We start from the raw sequence: 21,043 nt of genomic DNA, 5'->3' as shown, positions 1-21,043 counted from the left end.
AGATATCCTCTTAAGCTTTCTAGTATGTTTATATGTTCTGAGTCACGATATAGTATTTTAAGTCTTGGATTTACCTGTCCATTAGACATTCTTTCATTAGGAAATACCATGTACCAATACAATATAAATAAATCCATATAAATCCATTTTACAACTATAGTTTTAATCCTTATCTGATGTAATGATTCCAGTGAGTGTGTCTTTATGATTTTTTGTGTTGTTCTATACACCCCAATTCTTACTTGTTCCTTTTTTTCAAAAGTGACACGTTTTGTGCTTTTATTTTGAAGGTAAAATCGCCTTAACTCCCGTTTTATCCTGGCTAACTCTAGCTAGCCTGACACAACTGCTTCACTTCTGGCTTCGTGGACCATTCAATTGATTAGCTAACGTTTATTTATTGATAGCGTCCAATGACAATAGGAAAACATGTCTTATTTAATAGCCGCACTTGTAGCTGCTGTGCTTTGGAGTCCGGAGGCTTTTGGAAAAACCGTAACGGGACTTTTTAAGAGCGAAGTGGCGAGAGAGCAGAACGGCCAGTTCATCACTAAATTCATGTACCAAGGTAATGATACTGGACGTGTTGCTGCTAACGTGTCACTTCTGATAACGCCGTGGTTAATCATTACTCATCAGTCAAACATGACGGTGATGCATTTGTGTAATTCACTGCTTTTGTGTTTTCACCAGCACTGTTGCTTTTCTTGCTCTTTTAACTTGCCATTGACTCACCCATCAATGCAACTAGCTTATCAAATCACTTCAGCTGATGACGATGTTTGCATTGATGAGTAGCCTACTCCTTCGTTTCACAGCCACACAGAAGTTTCTCTTGATCAGTTTGCTGCTGAAGTCTGGTTTTCAACAGCTCCATCAGAGGATTTACATTAGTCATTTAGCTGATGTTATCCAAAGTGATCAGTTAGGGGTTCAGTGACTTGCTCAAGGCCACTTTGACAGGTCGCATAGTTGCTGGGATTGAACCTGAGACCTTCCGTTTACAGGACAGCCTCTCTAATCCAAATGTTCTTCACTGATCCCAGTAGGGAAATAGTCTGTTCTCTCGCCTCCTCTCCACAGGGAGGTCAGAGGTCAGCAGGGTGGATGCTTGCCCGATTGAAAGGCGGTGCCTCTACACTAGGCAACCCTGCCTAAGTTAGAGAGAGAACACATCCGATGTGGACAGAAAGAAAAATCTCAGGCCAGGGTGTCTTGGGATGCATTCACGCCAGGCATGTTCTGAGCGGTTTATTTGAATTCTGGAGCGTTTCCTCCTTTAGTTCGGTTTGGCCAGGTGAGAACAATGTCATTCGAACTCGGGTGACACCAAATAACGGCACCGAGACGCATGAAAATGTGAGACTCAGTCCTCTAACAAGAGAAGTGAGGTGCGGTTCGTTAGGAGTGAAATCGTAATCTGAACAAACTACAGGAAACAACCCCAAAACACAAGGGTTTAGAAGGAGACGGATGTTGACATCTGATAGCCAGCAGCTCCTCATGCTTGGAAAGCCTAGCAGAACAAAATTAAGTCTGGACTGATGCTCAATGCTCATGTTCAGCTATTTCTTCATATTAAGCCACACCCCTAACCTGGTGGGATGACGGGTTACCAAGACTCTGTCCAACAAATGAGCTACTTATGAGTCATGTGACTTTTGTTTACAAGCCCTGGTTCTCTTGTAATTGTCCTCTCAAACATGACATCATTTTTTGGCCCAAATAAGGGATTCTGGATCCTGCCTCCTTTCAGTCAAATGTGAAAATGAATAGGGTCGGATTGCCTTTAACTACGTCCAGAGCTAATATTGACTATTTTTGCTTTTGAGGGTTCCTATGTAATGCAAGTTTCTTTTATTGTTGAGAAGGGCTTTGAAGATGAAAATGTAATAACTTGTAATAACTGTCATAGGTCATTTCTACTGACATTATTTCACCCCTTTTAAGAACAGAACAATTGTCAAACGCGATCCAAAATCCATTCATTTTTGCCATAGAGAATATAAACCGAAAGCCCCGAAATGACGACAACACTTGAGATGACTATTGGGCAGTGTGAACCTAAATGAACCAAGTGCAACACATGTTCATTCATCCTATCACCCATCTGATCCACTCGCCCTCCTCCTCTCTCCTGTCTCTCTCTAGGAGATCATGGTCTGTTGGTGTGCAGGCTGGACAACTCTCCTCTAGCTGTGGAGAAAGAGTCCAGACTGCTGCTGTACCAGGATATGGACGAAGGCCTGGACAACCTCAGCTGCTCTGAGAGGCTCGCTAGAGCCCAGCTCACCAGTAAGTACTAGGGCTAGACTCATATATATAGCCGATATTGGCCTATTCTTAAAAATCACATCTGGTTTTAGTGTCCCATGATGGTCTAGATGCTGTTTCAGAGGTTTTTCCCCCCCTGACAAGAATACAATTTTGGGGGAAACACTGAATACTTGGAATGTTTGGCATGAAAATGGTCAGATTTAAAGATATTGAATATTGGCAGAACATTTAGTCTATTGGCAGCTACGATGCAAACATATCAATATCAGCTTTTAAACCCCATCTTGGTTGAACCCTTGTATGCCACACACATACACAGAGCTGATAACTAACCACCTCCTCTTCTCCTCTTTTTGATGTTCACCATTTCTTCTTAATCCCACCCTTGTCCTCCCTTTCCATCTCCTGCTCACCCTCCTCTAAACTATCACCATATCTCACTGCTTTTCCTCTTCTTCCTCTCCCTCCTCTTCCTCTCCCTCCTCCTCCAGTTTCTCTCAGTCAGGAGGAACACAACCAGACAATTCCTCGTCAGTCCTCCCCTACAGCCTGGCAGACCCTCTACGCTGACAGATACACATGTCAGGTAACAATATTATTATTAGTAGTAGTATTACTATTATTATTATTAGTAGTAGTAGTAGTAGTAGAAACAGTAGTAGAAACAGTAGTAGTAGCAGTAGAAGCAGTAGTAGAAGTAGTAGCAGTAGTAGTAGCAGTAGTAGAAACAGTAGTAGAAGCAGTAGTAGAAACAGTAGTAGAAACAGTAGCAGCAGTAGTAGAAACAGTAGTAGAAACAGTAGCAGTAGAAGCAGTAGTAGTAGAAACAGTAGTTGGTCTTGTTACTCAAAAAAGGAATATATTACTTACTACTTGTTACTCATTTTTAAAAGTAATAATATTACTGGGAGCAGCAATTACTCATATTACTTTCAGTATTCTCTCTCTTTCTCTCTCTCTCTCTGTCTCTCTCTCTGTCTCTGTCTCTCTCTCTCTCTCTGTCTCTCTCTCTCTCTCTCTCCAGGACGGTATGGCGATTCCCTCTCATGCTGATCTCAGTTTCACCGTCTTGTTGTTTAACGCCGACTCGGCAGGAAACCCTCTGGAGCATTTCAGTGCCGAGGAGGCAGGTCAGACATCCCAGAATACTCCCAGAATACAATCACTGATTTGTTACCCAAAGGGTAACGGCGACATTTGCAAGGGATGACATGTTTCTCTCTCTCTCTCTCTCTCTCTCTCTCTCTCTCTCTCTCTCTCTCTCCCTCTCTCTATCTCTATCTCTATCTCTCTCTCTCTCTCTCTCTACCTCAGGACTCCACAGCTTCTACTTCATCCTGCTGCTGGCCTACTTCGTGGCCTCCTGTATCTACATCCAGCCGTTGTACCAGGCTCTGAGGAAAGGCGGCCCCATGCACACTGTCCTCAAAGTGCTGTCCACAGCGCTGGCGTTGCAGGGCGGCTCCGCTCTCTGCAACTACATCCATCTGGCAAGGTAGATAAATCAAGCACACCTCAGTTTGCTGATATATCATGCAGATGCTGGCCTGCTGGCATATCAGGATATCAGTGTCGTCTGCTTCCGATACGATGGAGGCTCCTTCTTTTTTTACTCAGCAGCTTCATGGGTTTCGGTCTGTAAAACCTGCCTCACCCTGCCTTAAGGAACTGCTGACCCACCAAAAAGAATTTCATTAGTATGACTTTCAGTGGAGAGTTTTAGTGTCCCATGAGGGTCTAAATGCTGTTTCAGAGGCTTTTCCACCCTGACAAGAATACAATTCTGGGGGAAACACTGAATACTTCAAAAATATCAGTATTGGCATTAGGCTTTAAAAATCGGTCGAATCCTAATGCAGAGATACTGGAAGGCATACAAACACACACAGCTGCACCTGTGGTTGAAACTCAGATATGAAATAATACTGAAAGATGTGAAATAATGCTGATTTCTGTTCCCTCTTCCTCTGCTGCAGGTATTCCAGGGACGGCGTTGGTTTTCCGCTGATGGGCAGCCTAGCAGAGTGTAAGTCCTCACATTCCCTCTCTCTCTCTTTCTTAAATATTTCCAAACTTTTCCAATTCTCTCCATCTGTTTTATGTCTGCTTCTGAACCTTGATTCGGTACTAACAATAAGAGGAACTTCTGTACCTGGACATTTCAGAATAATTCATATGTAAGTGGGCAGGAAATTAATCTTTGTTATGTTCCCTCTTCTTTTCCCCTCCTGTCCCTGTGCAGTCTGGGATATGGTATCCCAGGTATCCATGCTGTACATGTTACTGAGCCTGTGTATGGGTTGGACTCTGAGTCGAGGCAGGAAGACTCAGTCCAGGCCTCTGCAGTGGGACTCGTCTCCGGCCTCCAGGGCCGTCGCTGTTGGGGGGGTCGTAACACAGGTACGCATTAAAGTGAACACTCAGGTTAGACCCATATCTTGGTTAGCTGATATATGGGGCCGATATTGTCCTTTTATTAAATATCACATCTGGTCCAGTCAGTGCGGTCCACCTCTGATATGATGGATATGATCAGATTCTTAACGATCCCGGAGCTGTTTTAACTAGAAGAGTTAATTCTTGGTGGTGTTTTCAGGGCGTTTTGCTGCTGTGGGAGCAGTATTCAGACTCCGAGACTGAACATCACAGCTACCACGCCCAGCGGAGTCTGGCCGGTATCCTCCTCATCGCCCTGAGAGTCAGCCTGGCCCTCCTGCTGGCCTCTGTCCTCTACCAGATCATCTCCACCGAGAGGAGCACCCTGAAAAGAGACTTCTACCTCACCTTCACCAAGGTAAACTACTTTATATGCACGCAGTGCAGTTTTTGTAAAAGTGCTATATCAATAGTTCAAGTTTATCATTTATCATTAGTTCTATTATCAGTATAACCTGCTTCCAACTTCAAAGAGGTAATAATAGCTTTATGTGCTATGGTGGAACTGGCTAGTAGACTATGTCTTTTGGTGTAACTTTTGTAGAATCCGTATATCTTATGTTGTAACTGGCTATTACAAAAGATGTCCTGCGGTATAATATTGTAGAATATACTGTGTAACTGACTATCATATAATATGTCCTATGTTGTAACTGGCTATTATAGATGTCCTGTGTTGCAGCAGAACATGTCCTCTGGTGTAACTATCACAGAATATGTCCTACATTGTCACAATTATAGAATATGTCCTGTGGTGTAACTTGGCTTGGGCGATATCCAACATTTAATATCACAATGCTGTCCTGCCAAAATATTGCGATATACAATATTATACGGGGGTAGGGAGGTCAGTCGAGTTTTTGTCTCAGCAATTTCTCAACAACAATACCAAAACAATTCTAAAAATGTTTATATTAATTATTCTAAATTAGATGTTTTATGTACATCAACCAAGCGATATTCAATACCGCGGAAAATATCGCGATATTCACGAAATACCGCAATATTTGATGCAAAGACTAGGTGTAACTGATGATCATAGAATATGTCATATGTTGTAACTGTCTATTATTGAATATGTCCTATTGTGTAACTTTTGTACAAAATGTCCTATGGTGTAACTGACTATGAAGAATATATCCTATTTTGTAACGTACAATATGTCCTGTGGTGTAACTTATGTTTTCTGCAGGGATGCTTCCTGTGGTTCCTCTGTCATCCCATCCTTGTCCTCATCTCTATCGTCTTTAACGAGCACCAGAAGGAGAAGGTGCGAACACAGACAAACCACACTTTAGCCAAGCCACAAAGAAGTGTCTACTTTATGAGCTAGCCTAAGTTGTATTTACAGTATAGGTGGCTTTCAGGTGGTGTAATACGGCCTCAGTCGGCCATATTGGAGGCCCGCTGGTCTTGGCAATAATGGCTGAGGACAGCTGATTGTATTTCTAAACTTCGGGCTTGGCCATCTCAACAGTATGGAATAGCCATGGTTCATTTCTGTGCTGTTTTTGACTGGGAACTGATCATTTCATCACTGATCAAATTTTGTGTTTTGGTAATGTAGCTAGCTAACTATGGCATCTGGCCAGATAACCATCGCTGTCTTCTTGACACATCTGATTTGCACAGTAGCTAATGTTATGTAGCTAGTAGCTGATAGTAGCTATACTGAACAAAAATATAAACGCAATACTTTTGTTTTTGCTCCCATTTTTCATGAGTTGAAATAAAAGATCGAAGATTTTTTCTATGCACACAAAAGGCTTATTTCTCTCAAATTTTGTTCACAAATTTGTTTAAATCCGTGTTAGTGAGCACTTCTCCTTTGCCAAGATAATCCATCCACCTGACAGGTGTGGCATATCAAGATGCTCATTAAACAGCATGATAAAAAAAAAAGGCCACTCTAAAATGTGCAGTTTTATCACACAACACAATGCCACAGATGTCGCAAGTTTTGAGGGAGCGTGCAATTGGCATGCTGACTGCAGGAATGTCCACCAGAGCTGTTGCCCATGAATTGAATGTTCATTTCACTACCATAAGCCGTCTTCAATGTCGTTTCCGAGAATTTGGCAGTACATCCAACCGGCCTCACAACCGCAGACCACGTGTAACCACGCCAGCCCAGGACCTCCACATCCGGCTTCTTCACCTGCGAGATCGTCTGAGACCAGCCACCCGGACAGCTGATGCAACAGTTGGTTTGCAAAACCAAAGAATTTCTGCACAAACTGTCACAAACCGTCTCAGGGAAGCTCATCTGCGTGCTCGTCGTCCTCACCAGGGTCTTGACCTGACTGCAGTTCGTCGTCGTAACCGACTTGAGTGGGCAAATGCTCACCTTCGTCTGGCACTTTGGAGAAGTGTTCTCTTCACAGATGAATCCTGGTTTTCACTGTACCGGGCAGATGGCAGACAGCGTGTATGGCGTTGTGTGGGCGAGCGGTTTGCTGATGTCAACGTTGTAAACAGAGTGCCCCATGGTGGCGGTGGGGTTATGGTATGGGCAGGCATAAGCTACGGACAACGAACACAGGTGCATTTTATTGATAGCAATCTGAATGCACAGAGATACCGTGACGAGATCCTGAGGCCCATTGTCGTTCCATTCATCCACCGCCATCACCTCATGTTGCAGCATGATAATGCACGGCCCCATGTTGCAAGGATCTGTACACAATTCCTGGAAGCTGAAAACATCCCAGTTCTTGCATGGCCTGCATACTCACCAGACATATTACCCATTGAGCATGTTTGGGATGCTCTGGATCGGCGTGTACGACAGCGTGTTCCAATTCCTGCCAATATCCAGCAACTACGCACAGCCATTGAAGAGGAGTGGACCAACATTCCACAGGCCACAATCAACAACCTGATCAACTCTATGCGAAGGAGATGTGTCGTACTGCATGAGGCAAATGGTGGTCACACCAGATACTGACTGGTTTTCAAAAAATGCATATCTGTAGCCCTAGTCATGTGAGATCCATAGTTCAGTGCCTAATAAATGTCTTTTTTTAAGATAAAACTGCACATTTTAGAGTGGCCTTTTATTGTGACCAGCCCAAGGCACACCTGTGCAATAATCATGCTGTTTAATGAGCATCTTGATATGCCACACCTGTCAGGTGGATGGATTATCTTGGCAAAGGAGAAGTGCTCACTAACACGGATTTAAACAAATTTGTGAACAAAATTTGAGAGAAATAAGCCTTTTGTGTGCATAGAAAAAATCTTCGATCTTTTATTTCAACTCATGAAAAATGGGAGCATAAACAAAAGTGTTACGTTTATAATTTTGTTCAGTGTAGTAGTTGCATGTTAACATTAAAGGAATAGTTCACCCCAAAATGAAAATTCAGCCAACTACTCACCCCCATGTCAGTGGAAACACCATTGAAGTTTGTACAAAAACAAAAAGAGAGTGAGTTAGCCCCCACAGTTCCAGCCTGGTTCTTATATATTTAGACATTATTTGTGCAAAGCCAATTCTCCAGTGGACGTCCATGATGGAGCCAGACAAGCTGCTGGGAGACTGTAAAGCCGCTATATAAAGATTAGGACTGCATTATTTTTTCCCTCTCTCCTCTTGATTTCAAACTGACCGACTCATTCACTTTCTTTGTCTTTCTCCCTCTCTTTCTCTTGTTTTATTACGGTCTCCCCTCGCCTCTCTCTTTCTCTCTTCAATCTTTCACTCACGCTTACTTGCTTATATTGTACCCCCTCCTGCCTCTCCCTTCATCTCTTTCTATCTCCCTCACTCTCACTCAAACTCTCTCTCTTTCTTCCCTCCCCGTGTCGTCTCTCCTTCTCCAGGTGGTGACGATCGGTGTGATCCTCTGCCAGGCCATCTCCATGGTGATTCTCTACCAGCTCTTCCTCTCTCGCTCTCTCTACTGGGAGGTCTCCTCTCTCTCCTCCGTCTCTCTGCCACTCACCATGTCCAGGGCGAACCAGAGGGGGCGCTACTGAGCACGCTCACTGGGATTCCTTACCTTACCACCATGGGCAAGGGAGAACTCATTTGCCACAACACCACGGGGCGTGCCCTCCCTTTACCACCCACCATGTGGAGGGCGGGGAACTATCATGAGCACTAAGAAGAAGCAGTACTGTTACACCATAGGAAGTTCTGCTGTTAACTGTATCCATTGGAAATAATAATGGCCACTAGTAAAGAGAGGGGGAGCATATTTACTGTTACCCCAGGAAGTCTCTTCCCTCATACTATATGCCCAGGGAACCATGGCAAAGCTGACAGAGCAGCAAGGGGAACATATTTACTGCAACACCCTACCTCTTGATATGTGTGATTTATGGAGGGAACCACCATCACTACAAGACGGCCTCTCTAATTCCTCCACTTCTTATTGTAAGGCAAGATTTGAAGGTGTTGCATAGCAGTAGGAAAGATATTTAATGCGGCACCACAGGGAAATTGGATACAAGATTTTTCTCAGTATGCTTTCTTGTGCATTCTTGTGTGTTCTCCATATCGTGTTTGACATAATATCTAATGGCCAAAGTACGATTCCAAAACAAAAGGACACGAAGACGGAATGCCAGAAGTTTAATTGCCAACCTCAAAGTTTCGAGGATGCATCGGCCGGTGACCTGGCTGACGAGAACGAATGGGACGCCCCAAGATTCATTGCGACAATGACACATCATGTCCAAACTTGCTAGGACAAATTAACAGCGCTGTAGTGTATCATCCAGAGATGGTTGAAACAGCCGGGAAAATGAACACCTGCCCATCTCAAACTGTAAAGATGTTCTCTGTTCTTACATTTCCTAATAAGTTAGTTCAAACTTGGGAGGAACGTTCTCTACAAAGGACACAAATATAAACTTGTCATTCTCGGCTCATGCAGACAGTGGAATCACAGGATTTGTCTTTCCTCCCTACCATCGAGGACACTACGGGGAAACACTTCACCACTGCATTGCTAGGGCGTTTGGTTAAGGAAGGACAAGTAAACTGATAGAACTCATTTAGTGAAACTCTGAAAATCTGATCTGTCCTTGGCTTTCACTTGATGCCACAACTCTGCTTTCTAGGAGGGATGCAGGGATTTAGTTTGGGATACAGAATGCAATTGAATGCATCCCCCTTACTAATTGTAGATTTTTTTAAGAGAAGCAAGGAAAACAGCAGTTTACCTCCCCACTATCTCCTTGGTTCAATTTGAACAAATGGCTGAATATCATCAGTGATCCATTGCATGGCAGTGTTTCTGAGGTGGTGCCAGCACATTCTCTCTTAAAGCTGTACTAAGAAATATTTTTATGTAAAAATACATCGATCTTAAGAGCGTCCCATCCCATGAATGGGTATGTGGTTGGATTGACCGCCGAATCAAAGGATAACTAGATGGAAGTGGATGGATAGATGATTGGATGGACATAAATGGAAAAATGGATGGACTTTAGAATGGACAGATTGATAAATGGAATCAGTGGATAAATAAATGGATACATAGTTGGATGGATAGACTAAAGAATGGACACATAGATGTGTGGGCAGCTGGATAGGATTCTTAGTCAGCTAAATTAATGGATGGATTTTGAGCCATTTGGAGCCAAAACATCGGTGTGACTGCTCTCTTGTTTAAAGGCCCAATCCACAACAATGTAGGGCACCCTGGGGTGGCACTTTGACCCATTGCTGACTCATAGATTAAAGTCATATTGGAAGTAATTTCTTCACTCTCAACCTGAATGACTGAGCTCTTGATGCAAGGGATGACAGCATGTGTTTCAAGATATTTTTGAAACTTCATGGGGTCTCTTTATATTTGTATTAAGCTGGAGACACACTACACGACCGAACAGACCGGAAAGACTGGGCATAACCTACGGAACGACTGGCATTCTCAGAATTTGTCGGGGTTTTTTCCCCACTCACTGGACCATAAGTTGGACCACACTACCTGAGTTGTTGCGTTCACATGGGAAAGATGGTAAATAGGATAGCATTCATATCAGATGGTGAACATTTATGGAAAAAAAGGACCCCGAATTCACGTCATCAACAAGGAAATACCTTCAAGTACTCAAGTGTAGGGAATGAAAATACTCACTTCAAATAAAACCAACAAAATGAAGGATTTTCAACATATGTCATTTTCTGATCAAACTCCAACTACTTGCTGGATTTTTGGTTTGTGGTTGGCATTGCAATGTTTGTTTTTGCTTTAAAGCATTAACACAAATGTGTCATCACTATGTTCCTGCGTGTTAAGTGTGAGAAATCTGATCAGGAGCAACCAAAGCCTACAGAAAACTACAGTCATGGCATGTTGATAGCTTCAAACAAATTCACACCTTCACGTCATTCTGACAGTTATTCCCATAGGATGTCACGCAACACCCCATTCTGATGAAAACACAAACTCTTGCGCTACTACAGCACTCAACTCTCATTGGTCTTCATTCAGATTTGAGGGGTTGACCAGCTCACACTACAAGACTTGTCGTCAAGACTTGTCGTCGAGACGGGCTAATCCTGTGGTACAGCCTCATTCTGATGCCAAATTGTGGCTAAAATCAGCCTTAAGGTCATGTAGTGTGTCCCTTGCCTTACTTGTAAACATGGGAGCAGTATGTAGAGTTACTGTGGGGTCTGAAAGTCATACCCTTCAAGACTGCATGTGCATACACCCAGAATTCATATATTCAGAAACCATTGTTATGGTTACAACAGTGACACATTCATGAGGTTTCTTGTTATGGTCGGAGCAGAATAAAGAACGTCTGGCCCTCTACAACTTTTTCAGCTCTGGAGCGCTTTGACTTATTGTAACCAAGGCTCATTAAAACATACTCCTCCCCGCCACCTCATTTTGGACTCCAAGCCATAGCTTAGGATACGTAGCTGATGGAAAATACCAAGTGAATATGGAAAGCTTCATTCCAAAACGAGGTATCCGCCATTTGAAAACATTATCATCTACTTTAGTAAATGGCTGCTGGCATGGAACGCTGACATTATTTATTTATTATACATCTTATTTTTCAAAATGTATATTTGGAATGCAACCCATTATATAGAACCTATCAGTTACTGTACAGATTATTTCCTATTTGATTTCCATGTTTTATTGCTCATTCAAAATCATGCTACGAGGCCAATACACACGTTTGCACGCGCATCCCTTTAAACTGCTGTTTTATTCAATTCCATTCTTCATTTTTGTTTGACTGTCTGCTAAAATTAGAAAGAGTAATTCCTCATCCTCACAACCCTCAAGCATGCTCACACAGAACCATGGTTTTTGTTTTCTCTTCACTGTATAACACAAAAAACATATATCACAAATTGGAATAATTAGAAAACACAGGGTGTTTTTTCTATCTGACTTTTTATTTTATTTTTTTTAAATAACACCACACATGCATAAAATAGCATTCCAAGATCATGAATATGTGGATGATTCAATTATAATAAAAAAAAACTTTAATGTTTAAAAAGATAGAAAGGAACAGTTTTCCAGCTGGTATGTCAAATCTTTGATGCTCAATATCTCAGAATTGCACTCCACTCAGATAGAACCTTATAACTCCAAGCTCAAAAAATATTGCCCACAACAGATATGACATTATACTTGAATATGAACCATTGATGGTGTTTTTATTTTTATCACAAAATGTGCAATCTAATCTCTTCTTTTAGCCATTGTTATAGATTGATGTGCATTATAGCAGCACATCTATGTGTGTATGCATGTATGTATTTATAGGGGTTCAGGTAGAATGCATCCATATGGCCTCTGATAAGATGTGAACCCTAGTATCATTTTAAGTTACATCTCCTTTTTTCCACTATGACAATCTAATTATAGACAATAACAAAATGTGAGGCATCTGGTTGCGTCCAAACAACCTCGACCGAATATTTACTCCTCAGATTGTTGGATTCGGTTACAGCTTGAGTAAAATAAACCATTGCAAACCGAGAGAAAACTAGTGTCCAGGTCCTTTTTTTTTTTCTTGCAGTATGCATTCTCCACATAACCGCTGATATTTTGCCATATAGTATACTTAGATAGTTGGGGCAACAGTTTTGCCCTAAAGGTTTTGATAAGATTTCTTCATTGTTCTGCTGGAATATCTCCAAAAAAGTCAAATGTTCAGGAAATGAGAGACACCTTTTGATTTTTTTCCCCAGCACTGACTTTTTGATGGGATTACAAAACTAATCCTAAACATGAGGCAAAATGGCAGCTTTCAATTACAGTAAAAAAAACATAATTTGTTGTCAGTAGGAACGTGTTTCTCCGTCAAGTTGCCCAATATGGCGCCCAGTGTGCCCAAGCCTTCACAAGTGCCTGAGAAGACAATCAAATTGCTAGTAACCCATTAGGTCATGGCTCCCTGTTTTTGTAATTCCAGTAGAATTATACAGCAGCAAAACGTAACCCAGCTGGATCTGTTGCTTGATATATTGAATATTTCCTACTCAGATTACTGGATTTGGTAAATGAGAAAGAAGAATAAGAAAAGAATAAATTCTGGGGGAAACACTGAATAATTGTAAGCTATAAATTTAAAGATATTAAATATCAGCACAAAATATAGGCTATTGGCAGCTTCAATACAAAGACATCAACAACACCGTTAAATTTCCTTTATCATTTATCTTCTTTGTTACTGTCTAAATAACACTGCAATCATGTAGATGAGACCGCTGGAATCTAAAGAGTCACCAAGAAGCTCTAATGAGGGTGAGCACAAGATTACAAGATTTTCTCACCCAGTGCAGCCTCACTGTGGTTATTCCAGCCAAAACAAACCCAGGAAGCTTACAAGGACAACTATGTCTTGGGGTTTTACATCATATATATACATAGATGTAGTTTACTACTCTGGACCAAGTTATTAAATGAATCTATAATGATTCCCTCACCCTCTAAGTATGTTTATTGTGGTCCAATTGAGGCTAAATCTGCCCAGAATCCTGTAATGTGTGTCCGCCATCATTTTTTGACAAAAATGCTACACACAGCTGCACAGCTGTAGAATAGTTGTTCCGTGTTTTATGTTTTCGTTTACAGCATGTTTTACAGAAAAGTTTCAAGATTGTACATATGTTTTGTTTTGCTGTTGTAAATAAATATTTGTGTCATATAGTAGAAGCTGTCCTATCTCTTTCTCTGTCTCAATGTTGTTTAATCAGAGGAGCTTTCATCTGTCAGTCGCTCAAAATGTATTTATTACACTTCACTTTTCATACATTTTTGTGCGAGCAAAATATTTCATAATGCATAAGGGATTATTATTGCGCTGAATTCTGTGCGATGTACTCTGTTCAATCAAAATGAAAAAAAAAAAAAAATCGAATTAAAAATGTATTCAAAGTGCCTTCCGCTCCTTTAGTGGGAGAGTTAAAGTTAGCTATTAGCACATATACATTTTTAGTTTGAATAGCAGACTATACATTTACTACAGAACCTTTTTTAAGGCAGCCTGAAGGAGGGGAAAAAACTTCTGAGAAAAACTTTTTTTTTCTGAGTTTAAAGTCAGAAATTTGCAAGAGAAAAAAACACTCAGAAATTTGCGAGAACTCAAAATCTCAAAATATTACTCCACTCCCCCCCGGCTGCAGTGAAAAAAAAAAATTCACCTACACCTAATACTCTTCCGTAATTTACTGTAGTGGGACACAAAATAATAGAAAAAATTTACCATCATTAGTTGAGTAAAAATGCCTATATACTGTAGTTAATCCACAACATCAATGATTAACAAGTTGAGAGCTTCATTTTTCCATGTCAGCCATCTCTCCTCATACTGTAACACCAGATCAGCTTTTACTTAGAGGGGTTCATATGGGTTTTTGAAGGCCATCCCTGATTTTTATTTCACTGAAAACTGAAAACTTTTTAGATTGAAGCCACCAATAGACAATATTTTGTGCTCATATCCAGTATCTTCCAATTTGACCATTTTCATGCCAAAAATTAAAAAAACATTACAAATATTCAGTGTTTACCTCAAAATTGTATTCTTATCAGGGTGAAAAAAAACTCTGACACAGCATTGGGATACTAAAACTCTCCACTGAAATCCAGGATGATTACAATAAATATTTACTGTGTACTTGTGTGTAATGTGATCAAAATGTCTCATTAGGATCAGTTCAGGTTAAGGATTTCCAGTGTAGTATTGATAAATTCTGCAATAAATATGTAATCAATCAAACTGCATCATATCCATCATATCAGAGGTGGACCACACTGACTGGACCAGATCTGGTTTTTAAAATCTACAAACTGATACATCTGCCTATTCCTACAATGTAGTAATGCTCCGTATCATGTGAATCTTCACAGTTATTGTTGGTACCAATTATCAAAATTGTATAAAACAAGGTCGTCACGAACAGGATTCGAACCTGTGCGGGGAAACCCCATTGGATTTCGAGTCCAACGCCTTAACCTCTCGGCCACCGTGACTACGCATGTGTGAGGAGTCGAGGGGAATATATAACATATACTACCATCAGGATCTGTATTTTGGAGAATATCAGAAGATAAGAAGCTATTCTAAGATATTTGTTTGCTACACATTTGTTTGCTACAGATAACGTTATACGCTACTTAGCCTCAAAGCTACATTTTATCCGTGTTGAACTTTTTTCCCTGAAACCTCTGACTAAATATGTTATATTTGTGTGTATGTGTACTCCTGTTTTTATTTTTATGTAATTGTCTTTTAAATTATCCCTCTATGTTCCTCATATACATTTGTGTCCTTAAATTTGATCTATATGTGCTGCTATTGTTTACCTGAATGTTTGTATATTATTCCTTTGTTTAAAAAAAAAAAAACAAAAAAAAAAACATTTTATCCGTGTTAGCAAACACATTCGGAGTCGTTTTACGTACCGAGTTTCCCAGTTTTTGACGGAGTGTCTTTGTAATGAAGAAGACACATTCTACTTGGTCTTACGCGTGTGTGTGAAAACGAGGAAGCTATAAAATTAACGCTGTTTGGAGTGTGTGTATGTATGTGCGTGTACCTCCGTCCTTATCGTTTGTTTGCGTCGATGCTGCATTCATGTGACATGGCACAAATCGCAGGAACGACGTCGTGTAGACTTTCTGACACGGGTAAAATGTAGCTAGCTTCTGGTTCTTAATCTGCGTTTTAACACACACATAAACCTAGTGATGCATTTCAGTTCATGTTTTACAGCAAACCAAACATTGCAATGTCAACCACAAACCGAAAATCCAGCAAGCAGTTGTGTCTGCCATCGCTTTTTAAGAGTTGTGATCACAAAATGACTTATGTGATGAAAATCAATCACTTGATGGTTTTATATCATTCCCTATACTTGACTACAGCTCTTCCTATAGTCATTTGACTATCAAGATATCATGTTTATTACTGTCAGTATGATTTTACATAATGTTAATGCGAGAAGAGAGAAGCCTGTCAAAAGCTTAGGAAGGTGGCATGATGTGGTTTTACATGACAAGAGACAGATTGAGTAGATAAGGCATGGGGTAGTTAGAGGCATTGAGGGCGTAAAGAGGTCAGGACTACCAAACAAGTTAACACTTAAGAGAAGGCCAACAAGCTGTCAAGTGAAATACAAATATAACTGTGTGATTTTGAAAATCTACACAGGATTGCTCTTGGGACGTCATGTGTTTATGCCAGGAGAGGATACAGAAAAGATTAAACAAGAAACTGAAACAATTCCGAGGTGTCATGAAAGTGCCAGAACTTTCTGCAGCTGTTCTTGCCTAGCATGGCGTTCCGGGGACCAGGATAACGATGCGTTCACGTCCCATGAAAAAGATGGTAAATAAACTTTCTTATATGGAAATCTCATTCACCTCAGGTGCCAGCTGGTAAATACTACTAGAATATGCTGTACACTTCAGCTTTCAGATGGTAAATAATCCGTGGGAACTCCGGTTTTGCCAGTTGTCCCTCCTTTCTCTGACTTCCTGAATTCTGACGTCACTATCAAGGAAATACATGTATAGGTTATGATATATCAGTGCTGCTTTGAGCAGCTGTCAACAGTTTTTCCCAAGTGAAGTGAATGCAGCATAAAGTATGTCCAACAAAACGTGCGTCGCTATTGGCGCACCACTACAAGTCCCGCCTCATCCTATAAGGAACATTAGTAGCCTCTTGTCACGCTAAGCAAGAAGCCCTTGCTATACCGCTACAATGATCAACTGGAAGGTAAATAAGCTCAAATTCACAGACCTATAACGACTTGATGCATGTTTGCTTATTGATATATAAGAACTACTTCGTTTTTTTTACTTTTTCATAAATGTTTGGTTGTCTTGACTGTCACTAGCCAATGTTACTACACCTGAGGAAGTTGGCATTAGCATGTAATGAGACCACTAGCTACCGTTCTCACCATGTATTTGTTACTATACCGTTACACTTCACGTTTATAAACGAAACCTTTACAATTATACGTTCTCTTTTAGACCTGCTACCTTTCTGCTTATCGATTTTGACTAACAAAAGACAATGGAATAGACACTGATATGATGTTTAAAAGATGTAAGGATACTACATTAAGGTTTCACATTCTTTGGCGGTCAGAAAAGGCAGTTGGGTGGGCAGCTAAACGGGCAGGGAAACCCTCGTATCAATACGTGTCTTTTTCACTTGGAGAGAGTCACGCCAAACTCTGTTCAGAAATTACAGAAATGTAATATTGCCTTGCTTGTCGGCAAAAGAACATACCTAAAAATGTGACTCCAGACATTTTATTGAATCGTTAGGAGGCACTCTTGAATTCGGCATACATATAATCCACCAAGCAGCACTTATTTCAATAAAATCTCAATTTTTAGAATTGTTTCACACTGCTCGCTACCTCCCCACCATGGTGTATTTTGGTGAAACAAGACTGTGACAATAACAGGCAAACCAGTTGTAAAAGTTGACATTTTATTGAAATAAAAACTGCTTGGTGTATTGGATGTATGCCGAATTGAAGAGTGGCTCCTATCGATTTAGAAATATCTTAAGTCGCATTTTATGAGGTATGTACTTTTGTCGATTTGCGTGGCAGCAATAATTTGGCAGATTTTTGAATGCAGTTGGCCCTATTTGAGCAAGGAAAACCTTTGGATTTCTGTGTGAGTGACAATGACACAAGACTACAACCCCTGAATGCACATGGCTTGCAGCTGCTTCTCTCTCTCCCCATCTAAAGCAGCTGAGTCTTGTGGTTTTCGTGGGGAGGGGGGCATCTTCTGTAGGATCCCTGAATGTTCCAGTTTTCTTTTCTTTTCTCTTGGTCAGTCGCAAAAAAAGTTCTTCTGTCTCTAGTCGATGGAAAAAATTCTTCTGTATCCTCCAGTCAATGGAAGAACTTCTTCTGTGTCTCCTCTAGTCGATGGGAAAAGTTCTCTGTTGTCACCAATAGTCTAGATTTTTTGATTTTACAATTGCAATAATTAATGCAAATTTTAACCAATCACAGCAATATTTGCAAGAACTTGTAATTTTGCAAAATGACAACAATTTTGGTCAAATCAACAGAGCTTGAGCCTCCGAACTATTCATTTTGAAAAGAGTTGCACAGGAGAGTTTAACACAGGGATAGAAACAAAGACAATGAACCAGAAGAGCAAATGGAGAAGCTTTCCCAACACAACAAATCAACACAACAAATCAGGTGATATTTTAGACCAATCACAGTAGGTCACAGCGAAGGCTGGTGTGGGTCTGTGAGTCTGAAGCCAATGTGCAGCTTCGTTTTCTCCGCAAATGTGCACTTTTGTCTGTAAGAACCTGCGGAAATTAATTTCCGCCTTTAGTCAGAAGAACTCGAAAGTCCACTGTCCCTGCTTTCCATTATCACCTTTTCTCTTTTTCCCTCCTCTGTCCGCCCTCAGGCTTTGGACAACGTGCCCCTCCTCTTCTACATCCTGGCCTTGAAGACGCTGCTCCTCTGTCTGGGCTTCGCCGGGGTGAAGATCTACCAGAGCAAGAAAGCGGAGGAGGCCGTGAAGAGGCAGCAGGCAGAGAGGAGGAGGTTGGCCCAGCAGACGCAGGAGCTCATAGACAACAAGAAGGACGACTGAGGAGGGAGGAGAGGAGGTGAGAAGAGGCGTTGTGTACACAAGACTCGCTCAAAAGAAGAAAAGAGTTTAATTGGAAGGTTTAATAGGACATCTGGATCGACACGATTGATAGAGCTAGTCTGAGTCAAGACAGGTCTAAATATTCCCTATAAAATGTGTTTCCTGAAGTTACTCTTGAATGAGGTATTTATGAGGTCAGCACATTAGTATTAAAGGAATAGTTCACCCAAAAATGAAAATGTCGTCATTGTCTACTCACTCTCATGTCAGTCGAAACACCGGTGAAGTTTGTGTGTCAATATAGCACACAGCGAGTTAGCTAGTTAGTTAACAGATTATCGACGATGAACCATCTCATTGACTTTCCTACTATTCCTCTCCTCTGTCTAGGGAACCATGTTGCTGTCCGACTGACTGGTGGCAACAGGAAGCCATTCTGTGTTTCGGGAAATTGTTTGCAGTTCCATGTCCATGACTGCTGCCTATCAGGACTGTTCACCAAGTCAGTTTTGTATGTGTAGTTTCAACATTTTACAAAAACAGGTTTTGTCTGTGTTTTTATAAGCAACCAAATCCCTGTGGGAAAGGAAGCTACTGAAAGTTTCCTTTTCAGCATACTGTAGATGAGCTCAGTTCTCTAAGTTTGAATTTGTACTCGCCAACATTACAAGCAACCAGTAGTAAGAAGATCAAGGCTTGCCAAACCCAGTCAAAGCTTATTTCTATGTACCTAACTGCATCATGGTTATTTATTCTGAATATGAAATGTTTTCTGTAACAGCTTTGCGTATCACTTTTTCTCATTAGTTATGCTGTCTGTTCTGAAAAATGAGCATCGGAGAGAGGAATAGCGATAAAACTGTCAGCTGTTGGTTTTACCGCTTTTTCACTTTAGTGCAGAAACTAAAGGTTTATTCGAGGTGTGCAAGATGAGGCCATTATTTTCAATTTTTGATGTTTTTGGCTACCTTGACTGAGTGTAATTAAAGAGAGGTAATTCTCATATCTCTGCCCTACTGTAATCCTGTAGTCAAAGGTGATTTAAGGCTGGATTCACTCAGGAACATGGAACAATCTGATGTTTAACTCTTTACGGCACAGATCTGGTCCCCTCTTGGCAGACTATACATGGAAAAAACAGATTATGTGTGGTTTGTCTCTGATCTGTGCTACATAGAGAAATAAAATAAAAAACCCAGAGCTTTTATGTTTGTGTAAATCCAGTCTTAGTGCTAAGATGTTTTTGGAAAACCAACCCAGTTGCTGCAAAGATGAAGAAAAAATGCTTCTCTCCACAACGCAATAGCTCGTCTCTTTCATATTTAATTTCTTTTTGATACAATATTTGCATTTAAGACACAATGGATCACCTCTGTTTGTAGATAAAGAAAGGAAAAAAATAAAGTGTGTTTGTGTGATCTTGGTTACTTTGTCTACCAGAGTTTACTGATGCGAGTCTGATCAGCTAAACTTCAGTGATGAGAGGTTTCTACTTGAGGAACTGAGTGACAGAATAAAACTCTGCATGTCATAACTCAGGAAGCATCACTAGATGGCAGCAGTGGGACAAAGTGAATGGGTTGAATTGTGACAGGGAGGTGGTGAACAGGTAAACTTTTAATTTTGGGGATATGTCATGCTGTGTTATAATAGACTTAATTATTATAAATGGTAATTTTACAATTTTCTAGTTTTCTTGCTTTGAGGCCTGGAATCCAAATGCAACTTTCATTTGGATATAGTAACCTTCAAAATCATGCTAAAACATGCTACTAATTTCTGACAAAGTATTAACAATGGAAAACTAAAACATCTTGGTTGCTTAAGTGTGCACACCTTTACACTTAGTAGAAGCACATTTTGCTCTGATAACAGCAGTAAGTCTATTTGGTTATGTGTCTACAAACTTAGCTTATCACTCACTTAAATTGCAAGGGCACCTCTTATGTACAATCCCCTTAAGGTCAGTTGAAAGGTTTTCTATAGGATTGGGGTCTGAGTCTAGGATACCTGTCTTCCTTTTTCCAGCCATTCACACAAAATATGTTGGTATCTAGAGCTCTTCGTTTCCCTCAGAGCCCCTGTCCAGCATGATGCTGCCACCACCAGGCTTAAAGGAATATACCACTTCTTTTTTTGGGATATTGTCCCAATGGTCAATTTACCATACATGGACATGAAAATCATCCGTGTGTCCATTGGCTCCCATGCTCCATGCTAACACTTAAGCGTACACTATGTTG

The 21,043-nt window shown here is 40.8% G+C and overlaps 2 protein-coding genes and 1 non-coding gene across 3 annotated transcripts; 2 read left to right on the top strand and 1 right to left on the bottom strand.

Moving 5' to 3' along the window:
- Positions 1-429: 429 nt before the first annotated feature.
- On the top strand, positions 430-8,694 carry gpr180 (G protein-coupled receptor 180). Its single transcript, XM_071909606.2, has 10 exons — positions 430-568; positions 2,152-2,295; positions 2,769-2,863; positions 3,302-3,407; positions 3,592-3,772; positions 4,254-4,303; positions 4,520-4,677; positions 4,874-5,071; positions 5,906-5,983; positions 8,539-8,694. The coding sequence occupies exons 1-10, from the start codon at positions 430-432 to the stop codon at positions 8,692-8,694; spliced, it is 1,305 nt and encodes a 434-aa protein (XP_071765707.2).
- Positions 8,695-15,097: 6,403 nt separating this feature from the next.
- trnas-cga (transfer RNA serine (anticodon CGA)) lies at positions 15,098-15,179 on the bottom strand. Its single transcript has one exon. It is a non-coding gene; the product is annotated as a tRNA-Ser (tRNA).
- A 1,669-nt stretch (positions 15,180-16,848) lies between these two features.
- On the top strand, positions 16,849-20,227 carry smim11 (small integral membrane protein 11). Its single transcript, XM_078291112.1, has 3 exons — positions 16,849-16,929; positions 18,612-18,816; positions 19,191-20,227. Exons 1-2 carry the CDS (start codon positions 16,915-16,917, stop codon positions 18,798-18,800), a joined length of 204 nt encoding a protein of 67 aa, XP_078147238.1. The 5' UTR covers positions 16,849-16,914; the 3' UTR covers positions 18,801-18,816; positions 19,191-20,227.
- Positions 20,228-21,043: the final 816 nt, after the last annotated feature.

Source organism: Centroberyx gerrardi, chromosome 21, assembly GCF_048128805.1.
Source record: "Centroberyx gerrardi isolate f3 chromosome 21, fCenGer3.hap1.cur.20231027, whole genome shotgun sequence".
In the NCBI taxonomy this organism is placed as follows: domain Eukaryota; kingdom Metazoa; phylum Chordata; class Actinopteri; order Beryciformes; family Berycidae; genus Centroberyx; species Centroberyx gerrardi.
The sequence above is the reverse complement of the archived record's forward strand: the minus strand, read 5'-3'. Positions and strand labels throughout refer to the sequence as shown.